Source organism: Dipodomys spectabilis, unplaced genomic scaffold (genome assembly GCF_019054845.1).
Source record: "Dipodomys spectabilis isolate Male_0828 unplaced genomic scaffold, ASM1905484v1 ptg000422l, whole genome shotgun sequence".
Taxonomy (NCBI): domain Eukaryota; kingdom Metazoa; phylum Chordata; class Mammalia; order Rodentia; family Heteromyidae; genus Dipodomys; species Dipodomys spectabilis.
Window position 1 is genome coordinate 6,101,304 of NW_024871099.1, and position 19,674 is coordinate 6,120,977.

The 19,674-nt window shown below is 50.1% G+C and overlaps 1 protein-coding gene across 1 annotated transcript; it reads left to right on the forward strand.

Annotated features, from left to right (window-relative positions):
* The first annotated feature begins 2,043 nt into the window (after positions 1–2,043).
* On the forward strand, positions 2,044–15,708 carry Acp7 (acid phosphatase 7, tartrate resistant (putative)). The gene is made up of 12 exons (XM_042668203.1): positions 2,044–2,164; positions 9,027–9,227; positions 10,265–10,447; positions 10,973–11,096; positions 11,839–11,901; positions 11,981–12,095; positions 12,188–12,295; positions 12,630–12,687; positions 12,796–12,863; positions 12,950–13,021; positions 13,547–13,684; positions 15,643–15,708. The coding sequence occupies exons 1-12, from the start codon at positions 2,044–2,046 to the stop codon at positions 15,706–15,708; spliced, it is 1,317 nt and encodes a 438-aa protein (XP_042524137.1).
* Positions 15,709–19,674: the final 3,966 nt, after the last annotated feature.

The window sequence follows — 19,674 nt, forward strand, 5'->3', positions numbered from 1 at the left end:
CGCATCAGGGAAACTTGATGCTCAGAGTGTCCCATAACATGTGTGTGTGTGTGTGTGTGTGTGTGAGAGAGAGAGAGAGAGAGAGAGAGAGGAGCTACCTCCACTTAAAAATAGCTCATCGAGATTTGGCAACCATTTCCCCCATTTGCTCCTTCATTAGAACCCCCACCCCAGGCCTAGGCAGAGTTCTGAACTAACGATCAAAAAAAATCCCAGCAGAGTTAGGTGCTGGTGTGCATCCTCAGGGGGCTGAGATCTGAGGATTGCCGTTCAAAGCCAGCCCAGGCAGGAAAGTCTGTGAGACTCTTATCTCCAACGAGCCACAAAGAAAAAAAAAAAAGCCAGAAGTGGAGCTGTGGCTAGAACACTAGCCTTGATAACAAAAGTTCAGAGACAGCACCCAGGCTCTGAGTTCAAGCCCCAGAAGTGGCACCCCTCCAAAAAAAAAATAAAACTAAAAAATATCCCAGCAGATCAGTACCTGGTCTTGTTCCAGGAGAGGCTTGTCCTCCATTACAAAATATCATTCCTCAACTGCTTGTCTCATTGTCCTGGAAGCCCATGGGGTATGAACTATCATCGCCTCCTTTTTTTTTGGTTTGTTTTTAAACAGGTGAGAAAACAGAAGTGGAAAGAAATTGAGAACCTGCCTAGGGCACTGATTCCAAAGCCTCTTTGTCTGGGGAAGTTTGTTTGAAAGATGCCGGGTGGGGGGAACTCAGCTGGGGAGAGTTTGTTGGTTGGAAGGAATGAGGGAAGATGCTAAGGCTGGGACTTCCCCTCCCAGCTGCACACCTGGGTACCTGGGATGAGGGTGTCGGTGGCCTTGAGGGGGCCTCTCCCACTGGGAGTGGGGAATAAACATGGCCTTACCTGTTCTGGCGTTCATCTGTGGTCCAGCTCAGAGACGGTGACAGCGAGAGCCTCTCATGCCTTTCTGGGTCCCCCAGTCCTTGTGCCCCACCCTGGGGGAGGCAGGTGGTGGGCGTAGGGTGACAGGGACCGGATTGACCTGTGGGACCCGGGGCCCAAGCTATCGGGGAACCTGTCACCCCAAAGAAGCCTGCTTTTCCGGGGTTGGGACAGCCTGTGGGCGGAGGGAGCCTTGGGTTCTTCCAACGCATAAATACTGAGGTGACATTGGTGGCACAAACCAGCGTGTATGTGTGTGTGTGTATGTGTGTGTGAACAGGGTGAGTCCAGGTCCCAGGGGTTCTCCTGGCCACAGCTCCTGGATTTTGGGGAGCTAGGAAGGAAGTGGGGGGGATGGTTCCAGCCTGGAACCATCCAGTGAAACTCTCAGGGGAGAGGGGGATAAGCCTGCATCCCCCGAAGAAGAGGGAGGGATAGGGAGAAATAGGGGTGCCCATGCAGGTGCAGAATGGGGTGCCAGGGAGGGCGGAGGTAGGCCAGGATTAGAGTGACTTCAGGCAGGTTGCAATTCTGAGATCTGGGAGTACAATGTGAGGTGATGGTGATCCAGACCTAATGAGGGGTGCTGGGGATCATCCCCCAGGGCATGACCAATGTCATGTGGGGAAGCAAAGAATGTGGGGAAGCAAACAGCAAGAGACTGAGGCTGGAAAGCTGAGGGCGGAGGTTTCCCAAGAGAACCACCTCCATCCCCCCCTCCCCTGCCTCAGCCCTCTATCTTCCCAAATGTCTTTGGTAGGAAGTAAGCCAGGCTGCCATGATGGGATGGGAAGTTCGAATCCCAGCCCAATCACAGGCTAGCTGTACCCCTAAGCCACCTGGTGACACAGTTTCTCACCCATGACTGATGCTGATGCCAGTCATCGGGCCCCGCCTCCTCCTAGGAATGTGGAGAGACTCCTGCAGTTAATGTATGCGAGGCACAGGGCAGGCCGCAGCCTCCAGCTGGCTGTCCATCTTGACTCGCTTCTCTTAGCCCTCCAGACCATCCTGCTCGCCCCCCCCCCCCCCACCCAGCCGGACAGACCACCCGACAGCCTGACAGATCCTGGACTCCCATCCTTCTTCACCTTCCTTGCTGGTCTCTGAAAGTCCCCTGACCTGGCAGCCATGTGCCCACGTTTTGGCCGCTGGGTCTGTTGCTGTCTGCTTCTCCTTGCAACCAGGAAAGTCCAAGGGACCCCAGGAGACCCCAGTGCCATGCCAGAACAAATCCATCTGTCTTATCCAGGTAAGTGGCTGGGACTTCTCCTGAAACTTCTCCCAGAATCCTCCACAGAGGGCTGAGCCTCCCACTGGGGTCCACCTCTTTGAGATTCCCCCCAAGCAGTCCTATGGGAGATGCCGGATTGGAAGTGCTCTGTGGCTTTCCCCACTCATCCCGTCACACGTGTGAGTGCACAGGGCTCTGAGGACAAGGGCTGAGGGAGGACTCTCAACCCTCGGATCCAGCCTGGGTGCATTTGAAGTCCAAGAAACAGGACTCAGTTTCCTCCTCCTCCAAACAATGGGTTCACTCCTGTGGGGTCACAATACTGAGCTTGGTGTGGGTAGTGGTGATTCTTGTCTGACTTGTTCTTGGTGGTAGTGGTGGTCATGGGGCTTGAACTCAGAGCTTGGGCACTGTCCCTGGGCTTTTTTTGCTCAAGGTTAGTGTTCTACCACTTGAGCCACAGCCCACTTCCAGTTTTCTGGTGGTTCATTGGAGGTAAGGGTCTTACAGACTTTCCTGACTGGGTTGGCTTTGAACCCCAATTCTTAGATCTCAATCTCCTGAGTAGCTAGGATTATGGGCCTAAGTCACTGGTGCCCGGTTCAGAACTCTTTATGCTATAGACTGGGAATGTGGCTTAGTGGTAGAGTGCTTGCCTAACATGCTGGGTTCGATTTCTCAGTACCATATACACAGAAAAAGCCGGAAGTGGTGCCATGGTTTAAGTGGTAGGGTGCTAGCCTTGAGCAAAAGAAGCTCAAAAGGGACAGTGCCCAGGTCTGAGTTCAAGCTCCAGGACTGGCAAAGAAAGAAAGGAAGGAAGGAAGGAAGAAAGAAACCTTTGTGCCACTGAAAACTGAACCCCAAAGGGCTGTAGTTTATACAAGTTATATCTGTTGATATTTTCCATATTAAAAATGAAAGCTGACAACTGGAACTTAGTGGGGGAAACACCTGTGTCGTATTGGTGACTCCCTGAGTTACATCCCCAGCACAGCACCCCAAATGCTTCCAACACCCAGACATTTATAGTATTTATTTATTAAGTCATTTCCTTCTTATGCCAGTATTGGGACTTGACCTCAGGGCTTGGGCCTGGTCCTTTAGCTTTCTTACTTAAGGTTGATGCTCTACCACTTGAGTCACAACACCACATGTGGCCTTTGGGTAGTTAATTGTAGATAAGAGTCTCATGAGAACTGGGAATGTAGCTTAGTGGTAGAGCACTTGCCTAGCATGCATGAAGCCCTGGGTTTGATTCTTCAGTACCATAGAAACAGAAAAGGCTGGAAGTGGCGCTATGGCTCATGTGGTAGAGTGCTAGCCTTGAGCACAGAAAGGCTCAAGGGCAGAGCCCACATCTCTGAGTTCAAGCCCCAGGACTGGCAAAAAAAAAAAAAAGTCTCATGGACTTTCCAGCTGGGGCTAGCTTTGAACCACGATCCTCAGATCTCAGCCTCCTGAGTAGCTGGATTACAGGTGTGAGCCTGTAATGGCCAGCTACCTTGACATTTTATTTTTTTTGGTCAGTGGTGGGGCTTGAACTCAGGACCTGGACACTGTCCCTGATATTTTTTTTTTGCTCAAGGCTAGCACTCTACCACTTTGAGTCACAGGATCACTTCCAGTTTTCTGGTGGTTAATTGGAGAACACACTCTCATGGACTTGCTTGCTTGGGCTGGCTATGAACTGTGATCCTTAGATATTAGCCTCCTGAGTAGCTAGGATGACAGGCGTGAGCTACCAATGCCCAGACTGACTTTTTCTTCTTTTGCTGCTGATCCTAGAATTTGAACTCAGGGCCTGAGCTTTTGTGCTCAAAGCTAGGCTCTACCACTTTGAGCTACAGGGTCATTTTGGCTTTTTGATGGTTCATTGGAAATAAGAGTCTCATGAACTTTCCTGCCAGGGGCTGGCTTTGAGATTCTCAGAATTCAGTCCCCTGAGTAACTTAAGATTACAGGCGGGACCCACTGACATTCAGTTTCCCTTGATGTCTTTTAAGAAGGTAGTTTCTTAGCTCAGTGTGATAGTGCCTGCCTGTAATGCTAGCTACTGAGTAAGCAGATAGTAGGAGGACTGAAACCCCATCTCAATCCATTAGAAAAACAAAACAAAACTGGGCTTGGTGTCATGAGTGCCAGTCATCCCAGCTACTCATAAAACATCAATAGAGAGATCGAGAGCCAAGTTAGTCTGGGCATAAAGTTGAGACTATTCAACAAATAATGAAAGTAGAAAAGTTGAGGGCTCAAGTAGTAGAATACCTGCTTAGCAAGCTCAGGGTCCTGGGTTCAAACCACAGTACCACCAAAACCCAAAGAAAGAAAGAAAAAAAGAGGAAGGGAAGTAGGGAGGGATATATGAGGGCTGGCATTTGTTGGCCAAGTAGCCTACCTCTTCCTGGTGCTCCTGTGAAACCCACTGACTGCCAGCTGGCTTTGTATTTGTGTCAGTCCTGGGGCTTGAACTCAGAGCCTGGGTGCTGTCCCTGAGCTTTGGTGTTCAAGGTTAGAGCTTTACCACTTGAGCCACAGCTCTAGTTCTAGTTAGTTGGTGGATAATTGGAGATAAGCATTTCATAGACTAGGGCTGGGAAGGTGGCTCAGTGGTAGAGTGCTTGCCTTGCATGCCTGAGGCCCTGGGTTCGATTCCTCAGCACCACATAAGCAAAAAGCCGGAAGTGGCGCTGTGGCTCAAGTGGTAGAGCGCTAGCCTTGAGCTGAAGAGCTGAGGGACAGCGCCCAAGCCCAGAGTTCAAGCCCCATGGCCAACCAAAAAAAAAAAAAGAGTTTCATAGACTTTGTTGCCTGGGCTACCTTTGAACTACAATCCTCAGATCTCAGCCCCCAAAGAAGCTAGCCAATTGGCTCAATTGTCTTTTTTAGATGACTCAATAATAAACTAGCAGCAATTATATTCTTTCTACAAGCTTTAGGTGAGTAATTCACTTAATCTCAAGCCCACCTGATGCTATAAGTACTGTGGTTACTTCATTTTACAAGTGTAAACTGAATCAGAAGTGGTGGTGCATGAAAGTCAGGACCAGGAATTAAATTTATTTTAAAATGATTACTATAAAGGTGATGTACAGAGGGGTTACAGTTACATACATCAGGTAAAGAGGACACTTCTTTTTCTTTTGTTTTTGTTTTTGGGTTTTGTTTTGTTTTGGTTTGGTTGTGCGGTTTGAACTCAGGACCTGTGCACTATCCCTGTGCTTTTTATTTTTTTGGCTCAAGGTTAGTGGTCTACCACTTTGAGCCACAGCTCCACTTCCGATTTTTCTGGTGGTTAATTGAAGAGTCTCATGGACTTTTCTGCCCAGGCTGGCTTTGAACTGCGATCCTCAGATCTCAATGTCTTAAGTAGCTAGGATTATAGATGTGAGTCTATCCCAAGAATAGATTTCTTTTTGGACAATGTTCCCCCTTCTCCCACACTCTCCCAGTTTTTCCCTACCATCACCATCCATAAATAGGACCTGGAAATTAAGTGAAATGAGAAACGCTTAATTTTATACTAATTTTCTTTCTTTTCCATCTTTTTGTAGTGTCTCCAGGGATTTTTGTTTTGCACCTGGATCTCACTGTGTAGCACAGACAGACCTTGAAGTCCAGATCCATTGCTTTTAGTTGCCCTGAGTGATGGGATTACAGGTGTGAACCACCACACTTGGGTTTTGCTTTCATTGTTTATCTTTTTTTTGGGGGGGGGGTTCGGTCGTGGGGCCTGAACTCTGGGCTTGGGCGCTGTCCCTCAGCTCTTCAGCTTAAGGCTAGCTCTCTACCACTTGAGCCACAGCGCCACTTCCGGCTGTTTTTCTTTTTGTTTATGTGGTGCTGAGGAATTGAACCCAGGGCCTCATGCATGCAAGGCAAGCGCTCTACCACTGAGCCACCTTCCCAGCCCCTCATTCTTTATCTTTTATGAGTTTTTTTTTTTCTTTTTTTCTTTGTCAGTTGTGGCGCTTGAACTCAGAGCCTGGTCACTGTCCATGAGCTCTTTTGCTCAAGACTAGTGCTCTACCACCTTGAACCACAGCTCCACTTCCAGTTTTCCAGTGGATCATTGGAAATAAGAGTCTCACAGACTCAGCCTCAGCTGGCTTCCAACAATGATTCCCAGATCTCAGCTTCCTGAGTAGCTAGGATGACAGGTGTGAACTAGGCACCCAGCTTCTTATGAGTTTATTTTCAAATATTTCTTTTTTTAAATTTAGTTTTAGTTTTTAAAAATTTTTTGGGGGGGTCTGGTTGTGGGGCCTGAACTCTGGGCCTGGGCGCTGTCCCTCAGCTCTTCAGCTCAAGGCTAGCATTCTGCCACTTGAGCCACAGCGCCACTTCTGGCTTTTTTTTTTTTTTTTCTGCTTATGTGGTTCTGAGGAATCGAACCCAGGGCCTCATGCATGCAAGGCAAGCGCTCTACCACTGAGCCACCTTCTCAGCCCCGTTTTTTGTTTTCTTAAACATCCTTCATCTTGAGTTTGTGGGGCATGTCATAATTAGAAATAAGTCTGTGTTTGGGCAAAACTGTCAGATGTGTTCCTGTGTCCTTCTCTGTGTGTGATATCAGAGGGTCGACAATACTACTCAGTTGGTGCTGCTCCTGAGGCTAATGACTGTTGCTAATTGGTGGAAGGAGAGTCCTGCTGAGTGTTGATTGGTTGGTGAAAGTGAGGCCTGCTGAACATTGATTGGCTAGTGGAGAGGCCTGCTGGATGTTGACTGGTTGGTAAGGGAGAGGCCTGCTGCATGTTGATTGGTCAGTGGAGAGGCCTGCTGGACGTTGATTGGTTGGCCAGGAAGAAGCCTGTTGGGTTTCTCCACTGAAATTATTGTTTCCTCTGCAGTTAATAGTTGGGAGGCCTTGCTCAACACAGTACAAATCCTGTTTTTCCACAAATGTTTACCCTCTAATTTTACCATCCATCAATGGAGCTTGCCTGTGATAATTATTAGTGTAGTGTTTGCCTAGTTGTGATTTTCTAATTTTCTCCTTCCCTCTTTTGGTCTAATTGAAATGTCAGGGTAAGGAAGCTCTCCCTCATCTGCTCTTTGTTTATCCAATCTTCTGTTACGTCACAGACTTGTGTGAGTCTCTTTAAGTACACAGGTCAAAGCTCAATACTATCATTGCTTACTCTGTGGCTCATTCTTTCCCAGACTGGGTTTCTTGGAATTTCTTCAAATTGGTTTCCTTGCTCGGTCAACAAGTCCTTCACATTTTGTAAGCCTTTTCTCACTTTATGAACTTTTAGATTAGTTCCCACTCTAACACTGGAATTACTGACTATCCCTGTATAGTAGTGTAAGCCTGTAAATCCAGCTTCTCCAGAGGCAGATGTAGGAAGATCACGGTCCAAGGCTGGCCTGGGCAAAGCGAATCCCAGACTTTAACTAAACAAACTACCACAAAACAAAAAAGGGTAAGGGTGTGGCTCAAGAAGTAGAGCAGAGCTGGGCGCCAGTGGCCCACGCCTGTAATCCAAGATATTCAGGAAACTGAGATATGAGGAGCCCAGTTCGAAGCCAGCCCAGGCAGGAAAGTCTGTGAGACTCTTATCTCCAATAAACTACCAGAAATCAGAAGGGGAGCTGTGGCTCAAGTGGTAAAATGTTTGTCTAGAGTTGAAGAGCTGAGGGACAGCACCCAGGCCCTGAATTCAAGCCCCATGACCAACCGAAGAAGAAGGAGAAGGAGAAGGAGAAGGAGAAGGAGAAGGAGAAGGAGAAGGAGAAGAAGAAGAAGAAGAAGAAGAAGAAGAAGAAGAAGAAGAAGAAGAAGAAGAAGAAGAAGAAGAAGAAGAAGAAGAGCACTTGTTTAGCAAGCATGAGATCTTGAGTTCAAATTACAATATTCCCCACTCCCCACCAATCTTTATTTTCTTTCTTATGTCTACTGTACCTGCTTTTGGGACAATAAAGCCACTGGACAGACTGAGTTTAGAAGCCCGTAGGCCTGATGGCCCTGATCCAAATTCCTGCCCAGCAACCATCACCTGAGCTGTCTCCTTTAGGGAGGGCATGTTCCATAATTTGCACCTGGCTCCACAGCTTCCTGTCAGCTGATCTGGCCCCCAGTCTCTATGTATTAACTAGCTGGATATCTGTGTTAGTGTGATAAAGTGATCCTGAGATCCTGTGGTTGGCACGGGTCACATTCAGTGAGGCAGGCTGTGAATAATGATGTCCACTGGTACAATCAGACTGACTGACTGTTCAAGCGTCTCACTACAGTCGTCTCCCATCATCTGCCAAGTACTGTTCCTCTGGAGAAATTCCCCAACCTCAAGGTCCTCAAGTTCTCCTGGCCTCCAATCTAAGGATTGTAGTACACACACACACACACACACACACACACACACACACACACACACACACACACACAGAAAAGAAAGCTGATTATGTGTTTTGTTTTTTGTTTTTGTTTATTGTCAGTTGTGGGTCTTGAACTCTGAATCTGAGCGCTATCCTTGAGTAATTCAGCTTAAGAATAGTGCTCTACCATTTTGAGACACTTCTGGTTTTCTGGTGATTAATTGGAGATAAGAGTATCGTGGACTTTTCTGCCCAGGCTGGCTTTGAACTCTGATCCTCAGATCTCAGCCTCCTGAATAGCTAGGATTATAGGCATGAGCCACCAGCACCTGGCTGATTATGTATTTCTCATTCATGGAAGCTTCTTAACAACCCGATAAGGGGGAAGAACATTGAGACTCCGTTTTACAGATGGGGAAACTGAGGCTCAGAGAGGCAAAGTGATTCACCCAAGCAAAGCACAGCTTAGAATGGTGGTACTGGGGTTGATCTTGGACCCCTAACTTTCCAGGTCATCCCTCCTTACCCCCAACCCCCTCTCTTGTGCCTTGTCCTCCAGGTGTGCCTGGCTCCATGACGGTTACCTGGACCACGTGGGTGCCCACGCGCTCCGAGGTGCAGTTTGGCATGCAGCTGTCAGGGCCGCTGCCACTGCGGGCCCAAGGCACTGCCAGGGCCTTTGTGGATGGCGGCATCCTGCGGCGGAAGCTGTACATGCACCGCGTCACACTGCGGAAGCTACTGCCTGGGGTCCAGTACGGTGAGGGGCCGGAGGCAGGGGGAGGGGCATTGTGTTCAGGCCAGGTTTCTCACTCACCTGTGCATCTGTCCATCCATCCACATATCCATCTCTCTTCCCTCTCTTCCCACCTGTCTATGTGTCTGCCTGTATATATATATAATATATATATATATGTATACATATATATATGTGTCTGTCCATTTATCCACTGTCCATCTGCCCATCTGTCCACCTGTCCATCTGTGCATCTATCCATCTCTCTGCCTACCTGTCCATCTGTCTTCCCATCTGTCTGTCTGTCCATCTGTCTGTCTTCCCATCTGTCCACCTGTCCTCCATCTATCTTCCCATCTGTCTGTCCATCTTTCCATCTGTTCATCTAAGTGGTGCTGTGGCTCAAGTAGTAGAGCGCTAGTCTTGAGCACAAAGAGGCTCAGAGACAGTGCCCAAGCCCTGAGTTCAAGCCCTACAACCTACAAAACAAAACAACAACAACAACAAAAAAAAACTCACACACAAAGATAAAGCTGGGCACTGATGGCTCAGGCCTGTAATTCTAGCTACTCAGGAGCCTGAGATCTGAGGATCACAGTTCCAAGTTAGCCCAGGAAGGAAAGTTCCTGTGAGACTCCAATAAAAAACCACTCAGAAAAAGCCAGAAGTGGTGCTGTGTCTCAAGTGGTAGAGTGCTAGCCTTGAGCACAAAGAGGCTCAGGGACAGAACCCTGGTCCTGAGTTCAAGCCCCAGGACCAGAAAAAAAAACAAACAAAAACCATCTGTCCACCTGTCCATCTATCTTTCCATCTGTCCATCTTTTCACCTGCCCATCTGTCCAAATATCCATCTAGCTTCTTGTCTATCTGTCCACCTGTCCATCTGTCTATCTTCCCGTTTATCTGTCCATCTGCCTACCTGTCCCCCTGTCTCCTGTCCCTCTGCCTACCTCCCTTTGAGACCCAGGGCCGGGCAGCTCCGGTCTCCTCTTCCTCAGGTGGGTGGGGACAAGGAGCTATCCTAGGGCTCTAGATAACCACCACCTTTCCCTTTACCTCAGTTTACCGCTGCGGCAGTGCCCAGGGTTGGAGCCGTCGGTTTCGCTTCAGGGCCTTGAAGAATGGAGTTCATTGGAGCCCACGCCTGGCTGTGTTTGGGGACCTGGGTGCTGACAACCCGAAGGCCCTGCCCCGGCTGCGCAGAGACACCCAGCAGGGCATGTTTGATGCCATCCTGCACGTGGGTGAGACTGCGCACGGGCAGGGGTGCTGAGAGGCGGGGAGGGGCTCAGCACCAGGATGGTGCCCAGGAGGGCTTGGGGAGTACCTTAGGAACAAGGAATAACCCAGGTTAAAATCCCAACTCCAACCCCACCACGGTGAGAATGGCTCTCCTCCTCCTTACCATCACAGATGAGCCTACTTCAGAATTCATAGGTCTCTGGGGATGCTAATATGAGCTGAGCTTGGTGGCACATGCCTGCAATCCCAGCACTCAGGAGGCAGAGACAGGAGGATTGCGAGTTAGAGGCCAGTGTATACTTCATATAAAGAACTCTCAAATATAGAGAAAAATAAAAGCTAGGCCTGGTGGCTAATGTCTATAATAGCTTCTTGGAAGGTAGAGATCAGAAGATCAAGGTTCAAGGCCACTCTGGGCCTAAAAGCTCACGAGACTTCATCTCAATCAGTGGCTGAGGGCAGTGGGGCAGGCCTGTCAGACCAAAGGCGAGCTTGCTTCACTTTCTCCTTGTCCCTCTTCCCCGCAGGGGACTTTGCCTATGACATGGACCAGGACAATGCCCGCGTTGGGGACAGATTCATGCGACTCATTGAACCGGTGGCCGCCAGCCTGCCGTACATGACCTGTCCTGGAAATCACGAACAACGCTAGTGAGGACCTGGGGCTGCAGGGGAGTGCAGGGGCCAGATAGGTAACTCTGGCATGTCCTTGATAGCATCTCCCCTTAGTCTCTCATGCTGCAGGGTCTCATTTGTGACATCAAGAAGAGGGAATGAGGGGCTGGGAAGGTGGCTCAGTGGTAGAGCACTTGCCTTGCATGCTCGAGGCCCTGGGTTCGATTCCCTCAGCACCACATAAGAAAAAAGCCGGAAGTGGCGCTGTGGCTCAAGTGGTAGGGTGCTAGCCTTGTGCTGAAGAGCTGAGGGACAGCGCCCAGGCCCAGAGTTTAGGCCCCATGACCAGACCCCCCCCCCAAAAAAAAAAAAAGAAGAAGAGGGAATGATGCTGGGTGCTGATGGCTCATGCCTGTAGCTCATGCCTGTAATCCTACCTACTCATGAGGCCGAGCTCTAGGATCAGGGTTCAAAGCCAGCCCAGGCAGGAAAGTCTATGAGACTCTTCAATTAATCACCAGAAAACTGGAAGTGGCAATGTGGCTCAAGTGGTAGAGCACTAGCCTGGAGCTGAAGAGCTCAGGGACAGCGCCCAGGCCCAGAGTTCAAGCCCCACGACTGACAATAATAATAATAATAATAGTAATAATAATAATAATGAGGGAAGGAGGGAAGGAGGGAAAACGCTGGTACCTAGAATAGTGTGGCTATAGGAAGATGGGATTCTACATCTGGAAAATTACCCCTTCACCCTTTTACTGCCTTTTTCCCCCTCCAGCAATTTCTCTAACTACAAGGCTCGCTTTAATATGCCAGGGGACAATGAAGGCTTGTGGTACAGGTAACTTGGGAATGCTGGGGGATTGAGCTTGCTCCCCAGAGGTAACCCCGTTTCTAACCCTACCCTGTGTCCCGTGTAGTTGGGATATAGGTCCGGCCCATATCATTTCCTTCTCCACCGAGGTCTATTTTTTTCTCAATTACGGCCGACACCTGGTTCAGAAGCAATACCGCTGGTTGGAGAGCGACCTCCAGGTAGGCTGAGTGGGGGTCCCCTTGGGCCCATCAGGGCTATACCCCGACCCCCGCTGCTCTGGCACCTCCTTATCAGTGGTGCTTCCTTCTAGAAAGCCAACAAGAACCGAGCGGCTCGGCCTTGGATCATCACCATGGGCCACCGGCCCATGTACTGCTCCAATGCGGACCTTGATGACTGCACACGGCACGAGAGCACGGTGAGGGGGAGGGAGACACAGCACAGGGGTGCAGGGGGAGGGCGCTAAAGAAAGAGGGGGTTACCGGGCACCTGGGGCTCACACCTGTCATCCTAGCTATTCAGGAGTCTGGGATCTAGAGAATCGCAGTTCACAGCCAGCCTGAGCAGGAAAGTCCATGAGACCCTTATCTCCAATGAACCACCAGAAAACCGAAAGTGGCGCTGTGGCTCAAGTGGTAGAGCGCTCGCCTTGAGCTGAAGAGCTGGGGGACAGTGCCCAGGCCCAGAGTTCAAGCTCCAGAAAAAAGAAAGGAATTAGGGGTGATCCCTCACCCCCTTGCTTGTCTTACTAGGTCCGCAAAGGTCTCCGGGGCAAACAATATGGACTGGAGGATCTGTTCTACAAATATGGTGAGTTCAGTTTTGGGGGCCTACCCAAGACCCTGTCCTGTCTTCCCATTGGCTGTCCCCCACCATGACCCAACCAGGAGCCCTGACACCCCATTTGCTCTGTGTCAGGAGTGGATCTTGAGCTGTGGGCGCATGAACACTCTTATGAGCGTCTATGGCCTATTTACAACTACAAGGTGAGGCCGGTTGAGTGGGGGAGGGGGCTGAGGGGTCTAGCCACGCCCCATGGGTGGTCACATGTCAAGCTCTCCCCCTCTTCTAGGTATTTAATGGCAGCAAGGAGGCGCCCTATACCAACCCTCGGGGGCCTGTCCACATCATCACTGGGTCTGCGGTGAGTTGGCGTAGGCAGGCAGCCTGGGTGGGTGGGGTCTCACTGGGTGCTGGGCACTGGGGCTAAGGCTTGGTACCCCCTTGTGCCCCCAGAAGACAGATCCAGAAAGAGAATTCTCTCCCAGGAAGCTGGAAGCCACTGTACAAATAAATGGCAGGATCTGGAGCTTTCCCCCACCTGGAAATTTTAATACTTCCCTGTGCTTTTTCCTTCTTTTTGTTGCTGTCAGTTGCTGGGCTTCAACTCACGTCCTGAGTGCTGTCCTTGAGCTTTTTAGCTCAAGACTAGCACCCTGCTACTTTGAGCCACAGCTCCACTTCCAGTTCTCTGGTGGTTCATTGAAGATAAGACTCTCATGGGATTTCCTGCCCAGGCTGACTTTGAACCGTGATCCTCAGATCTCAGCCTCCTGAGTAGCTAGGATGACAAGTTGAGCCATCTGTGCCTAGAAACTTTTGGTCTTTCTTGTGGATATCAGTGTTCCTCACTTTCCCAGCCCCAGGTCTGATTGGTTTTCCTCCACAGGGCTGTGAGGAGCGTCTTACCCCCTTCTCCATCTTCCCGAGGCCCTGGAGCGCAGTGCGGGTGAAGGAGTATGGGTACACGCGCATGTCCATTCTCAACGGCACCCATTTGCATATCCAGCAAGTGTCTGACGACCAGGTGAGTTACTAGTGGGTCTGGGGCACCTGACCAATCAGCTCAGCTGGGTTAAACCTTGGACTTAGCTGGGCACTGGTGGCTGAAGCCTGTAATCCCTACTACTCAGAAAGATGAGATCTGAGGATTGTGGTTCCAATTGGGCAAGATAGTCGGCGAGGCTCTGTTCTCCAATGAACCAGAAAAAAAGCTGGAAGTGGGCCAGGTGCCAGTGGCTCATGCCTGTAATCCTAGCTCTCAGGAGGCTGAGATCTGAGGGTCATGGTTCAAAGTCAACTCAGGCAAGAAAGTATTCCGTGAGACTCTCGTCTCCAATTAACCACCAGAAAACTGGAAGTGGAGCTGAGGCTCAAGTGTTAGAGCACTAACCTTGAGCAAAATAGCTCAGGGACAGTGCCCAGGCCCAGAGTTCAAGCCCCAGAACTGACACACACACACACACATACACACACAGAGAGCTGGAAGTGGGGCTGGGAAGGTGGCTCAGTGGTAGAGTGCTTGCCTTGCATGCATGAAACCCTGGGTTCGATTCCTCAGCACCACATATGCAGAAAAGGCAGGGAGTGGTGTTGTGGCTCAAGTGGTAGAGCACTAACCTTGAGCTGAAGAGCTGAGGGACAGCACCTAGGCCCAGAGTTCAGGCCCCACGACCAACCAAAAAAAAAGTTGGAAGTGGAGCTGTGATGCAAATGGCAGAGCACCAGCTGTGAGTGAATAATCTTTCTTTTGGGGGGGAAGGGGGAGTCCAGTCATGGGGTCTGAACTCTGGGCCTGGGCGCTGTCCCTCAGCTCTTCAGCTCAAGGCTAGTGTTCTACCACTTGAGCCACAGTGCCACTTCCGGCTTTTTTCTTTTTGCTTATGTGGTGCTGAGGAATCGAACCCAGGGCCTCATGCATGCAAGGCAAGTGCTCTACCACTGAGCCACCTTCCCAGCCCTTGAGTGGATAATCTTAAGGATAGCACCCAGACCCTGAGTTCAAGCCCAGAACACACACACACACACACACACACACACACACGAAGCAAAACTGTGTTTTGGACTTGCTGGGCATGATAGTGAACACCTATAATCTCAGCTATAGAGAAGGCAGAGACAGAAAATCTGTAGCAAGGGGCTGGGAAGGTGGCTCAGTGGTAGAGCGTTTGCCTTGCATGCATGAGGCCCTGGGTTCCATTCCTCAGCACCACATAAGCAAAAAGAAAAAAGCCGGAAGTGGCACTGTGGCTCAAGTGGTAGAGCGCTAGCCTTGAGCTGAAGAGCTGAGGGACAGCGCCCAGGCCCAGAGTTCAGGTCCCACAACCAGACCCAAAAACAAACAAAAAGAAAAAAAAAATCTGTAGCAAAAGAGCAAGATCCAGCCAGGCATTGCAACTCATACCTGTCATCCTAGCTACACAGGAGGTTGAGATCTGAGAATTGTAGTTCAAAACCACAGTCTGTAATACTTTATTTATTTACTGGTCCTGGTGCTTAACCTGACGGCCTGGGCACTGCCCCTAAGCCTCTTTGTGCTCAAGGCTAGCACTCTACCACTTGAGCCACAGCCCCACTTCTGGCTTTTTCTGAGTAGTTTATTGGAGGTAAGAATCTTATGTATGGACTTTGCTACTTGGGCTGGCTTTGAACCATGATCCTCAGATCTCAGCCTCCTGAGTAGCTAGGATTACAGGCGTGAGCCACCAGTGTCCGACTTATCCAGGAGACTTTTATCTCCAGTGAACTGCCAGAAAACTGGAAGTGGAGCTATGGCTCAAAGTGGTAGAGCATTAGCCTTGAGCAGACAAACCTCAGGGACAGCACCCAGGCGCAGAGTTCAAACCCCATGACCAACCAAAAAAGAAAAAGAAAATAAAAGAAAAAGAAGCAGCAGTCATAGAATATGAACCCCTTCACTGGCCCCAGCATCAGGGTTTTTCAGCTTTCTTTCTCTTTTCTCCTGTGTTATTTTGTGTCTTGCAGGACGGGAAGATAGTGGATGATTTCTGGCTAGTGCGCCCCCTCCAGGGCCGGCGGATGTACCTCTAAAACATGAAGGCCGGCTGGGCTCATCCGAAACTCTAGGCCTGGGCCCCATGGGCCAGGTGGGGAGCCAGGCACCCCCTTCCTTGTCCTCCAGAGGCCTATGGATGCGGGGCTTGAGGGAGCTGGAGACGTGGGAACCCTGACTGGTTGTAGAGGGAGGGCAGGAAGGTGGGCACGAGACCCCAGGGAACCCCAGGCTCCTGCATGGCACCAGTCAGGACCCGGTGCCAGGGCCTCAAGAATAAAGAGGCTTCCAGCTGCGGCCTGGTGAACTTACCCTTCTGATGGTCCTGACTGGCCCTGGCTCAGTGCCTGCCTGGCCTGAAGACCCCCAGCCCCAACCTCAGCACAGGCATGGCTGCAATGACCACCACTGGCCAGCAGAGAGCGCTGGCTGCTCTCTGGGCCCATCTGATCCAATCCAGATTGTCCCTTTGTGCCTCAGTTTCCCAGATGGCTCTGTCCTCTCCAGGAAGAGGGGCCTGTAAAACAATGCCACCCTCCCCAGATGGCACAAGCTGAGAGCCAAGAGCTCATGGGACATGCACATTTACCACGTTCCAGACCCTTGTTCTTGACATAATAACCAAGAATATGAAGGAAATACAGTAAGGAAATCTCAAGGGGGAGAAAAGCTCAGAAGAGGACAAGAAAGGGGACAACTCTCCTACAATTTCCTCCCTCCCTCCTTCCCACCCTCGTCTCAGAGAGGGTCTCTGTGCCCAGAGTCATTTTTTGTGCGAGTCCTGACTTTTGAACTCAAGGCCTGGGCTCTATCCTTGAGCTTTTGTTTTGTTTTGCTCAAGGCCAGCGCTGTACCACTTGAACCATAGCTCCACTTCTGGCCTTTTAGTGCTTTATTGGAGCTAAGAGTCTCATGGACTTTCCTGCTGGGGCTGGCTTGGAACTGTGATCCTCAGATCTCAGCTTCCTGAGTAGCGGAGATTACAGGCGTGAGCAGCAGCATGTGGCTGTCAGAGACATTCTGCTCAACACTAACCAGGCTGGCTTGGGATGCTTGAGCGGCCCCTCCTCCCAGCACACCCAGTGACGGATCCTTGCCCCACTCCATGGTCAAGGTCAGGAGGGCGGGGCCCTCCTGCCTGCCACATGTCCTGCTGGCCACGCAGTGTGGGAGCTAGTGATGACTCAGCCCACGTCGTGCCCTCTGGGAGCTTGCAGGCAGGCAGGGAAACCTGTCACCCAGGCCAGGTGACAAACAATGCCATGAAGGGTGGTTCCAGATTGTGAGGTCACAAGCCAGAGAAGAACTGCAAGCCTTGATGGTCAGAGACTAAGTGGGTGTACCACAAGGGTGGACATATTCTAGCCCCAGCTGAGGGGAGGTGGTGGCCATGCTGGTCAGTATCGATGCAAATGGGTTCTAGTCCCCACTCTGCCATTTCTGGTGTGATTGTGGAGAAGTCACCAGCCCTATGTGACCCTCAGTCTCTTCTTCTGTAACACAGGGACTGTCATGTTTTGTCTGAGGATTAAATGAGATATAAAGGCCTTAGTACTGTCTCTGACTCTTCTTTCTCTCGTGCCCCGTATCCAGTTAGCTTTATTTATTTAGTGCTAGTATTGGGGCTTGAACGTAAAGCCTGGATGTTTTGTTTTGTTTTGCTCAAAGTTGGCACTCCATCACGAGCCACAGCACTCCACTTCTGCCTTTTATTATGGTTCGTTGGAGAATAAGAGTCTCACAGACTTTCTTTGTTTCTTTCTTTCCTTTCTATTTTTTTTTTTTTTGTTGTTGTTGTTGTTGTTGGTTGTGGGGCTTGAACTCTGGGCTTGGGCGCTATCCCTCAGCTCTTCAGCTCAAGGTGAGTGCTCTACCACTTGAGCCACAACGCCACTTCCATTTTTTCTGGTGGCTTATTGGAGATAAGAGTCTCACAGACATTCCTGCCTGGACTGGCTTTGAACTGTGATCCTCAGATCTCAGCCTCCTGACTAGCTAGGATTACAGGTTTGAGCCACTGGCGCCCAGCTGCACAGACTTTCTTACCTGCACTGGCTTTTTGAACCTCGATCCTCAGATTTCAGCCTCCTGAGTAGCTAGGATTACAAGTGTGAACCACCGGCAACCAGTTCATTGACATTTATTTATTTATTTAGGGATCTTGGCCATCGGGTTTTGCTATGTGGTCCAGGCTGAGCTGGAACTTAACAATTCTCCTGCCTCTGTCTCTGAGTGCTGGGGTTATAAGCAGGTACCATCTCTCCCAGCTTGAGTTGAACCTTTGATATGCATCTGGAATCTCTGTTCACATGGACACTTACATTGGGTCATACTGCTCAGGAGGCTGTGACAGTGAAAGGTTAAAGTTTGAGGCAGTGACCACCACTTGTTGCTTGTTTCTGTCTAGCAAAGCAACACGTGGTGGTAATCAAAACACCTGGTTGATTGTGTGCCTATATAAGACCTGCAAATCCTTAGCTCGGGGCTTTCCTCCTAGGCTCCGCTGTGTCGGAGTGCAGGACGAGGCCTGAGCTGTAGCCCGTTTAAATAAAACACCTATAGAGTCTGACTCTCGGTGGTCTTCTTGAGGGGGTTCCTGCAACCTTGGCATAACAACAGGAAGATCTCGAGTTGAGATCTCCCAACTGATCCGTCCTGAGCTACATAGTCAGCCCCTGTCTAATTTATTTATCCATTATCTCCAGAATAGAAACTTCACAGCTGGAGAGGTAGAGATAGGAGGTTTGGCAGTTCAAGGCCAACCCGAACAAAAGTTAGTGGGAGAGACCCTATGTCAAAAATAAGCCAGCACCGTGGTATATACCTGTCATTTCAGGGAGGCAGAAGTAGGAGGAATCAGTCTACTAGATCAGAGACCCTATCTGAAAAGTACCTAAAGCATAAGGGGTCAGGTGCTGGTAGTTCCTGCCTGTAATCCTAGCTATTCAGGAGGCTGAGATATGAGGATCACAGTGTGAAGCCAGTGTGAGCAGGAAAGTCTGTGAGACTCCAATCAACCAGCAAAAAGTTGGAAATGAGGGCACGGTTCAAGTGGTTGGGCACCATCCTTCAGGGAAAAAGGCTGAGTGAGAGCCGGGCACTGGTGTCTCACGCCTGTAATCCTAGCTATTCAGGAGCCTGAGATCTGAGGATCGCAGTTCAAAGCCAGCCTGGGTAGGAACATCCATGAGACTCTTATTTCCAATTAAAAACTAGAAAACCAGAGGTGGCGCTGTGGCTCAAGTGGTAGAGCAAGCACTAGCTTTGAGCTGAAGAGCTCAGGAACAGCACCCAGGCCCAGAGTTCAAGCCCCACGACCAACAAAAAATGTGTGTAGCCCTGGACTGACATTAAAAAAAAAAAGAAAAAAAAAAGGGAAACGTGAGGAAAAAAGAATGTGAGTTCCACAGGCCACAGGATCTTGCAGATGCTGTTTCCCATGCAGATCCAGGCTCTGGTACACAGTATCTGCTCAGGAACCACAGGCTGGCTGAGGGAAGAAATGAGACTGGCAGGTGCAATGACAAGCCCAGGGCACCATGGGAGATCATGTCCAGTAGAGCAAGCACCAATGGTGTGGGTGAGTCAGGTGGTACCCAGCCCTAGCAAGCTCCTCCCCTAGCCACTGGGAAGTTGGCATGTGGGCTGATTTGCCCCACCTGTCCTCCTGACTCGGCTAGAAGTTGGAGTTGACAGCGCCTGACACCCTGAAGCCTCTGGGCTGGGTCCTGGGGCTTGAACTCAGGGCCTGGGTGCTGTCTCTGAGCTTTTGTGCTCAAGGCTAGTTCAAGGCTAAGTGCTTTAGCACTTGGAGCCATAAGGCCACTTCTGGTTTTCTGATGCGTCATTGGAGATAAGAGTCTCACAGACTTGTCCTGCCCAAGCTGACTTCCAACCATGACCCTCAGATCTCAGTCTCTTGAGTAGTTAGCATGACAGGCGTGGCACCTGGCAAGATGAAAGTTTTATCATAGGATACAAAAGATTTTGTGACTTGGTTTTCC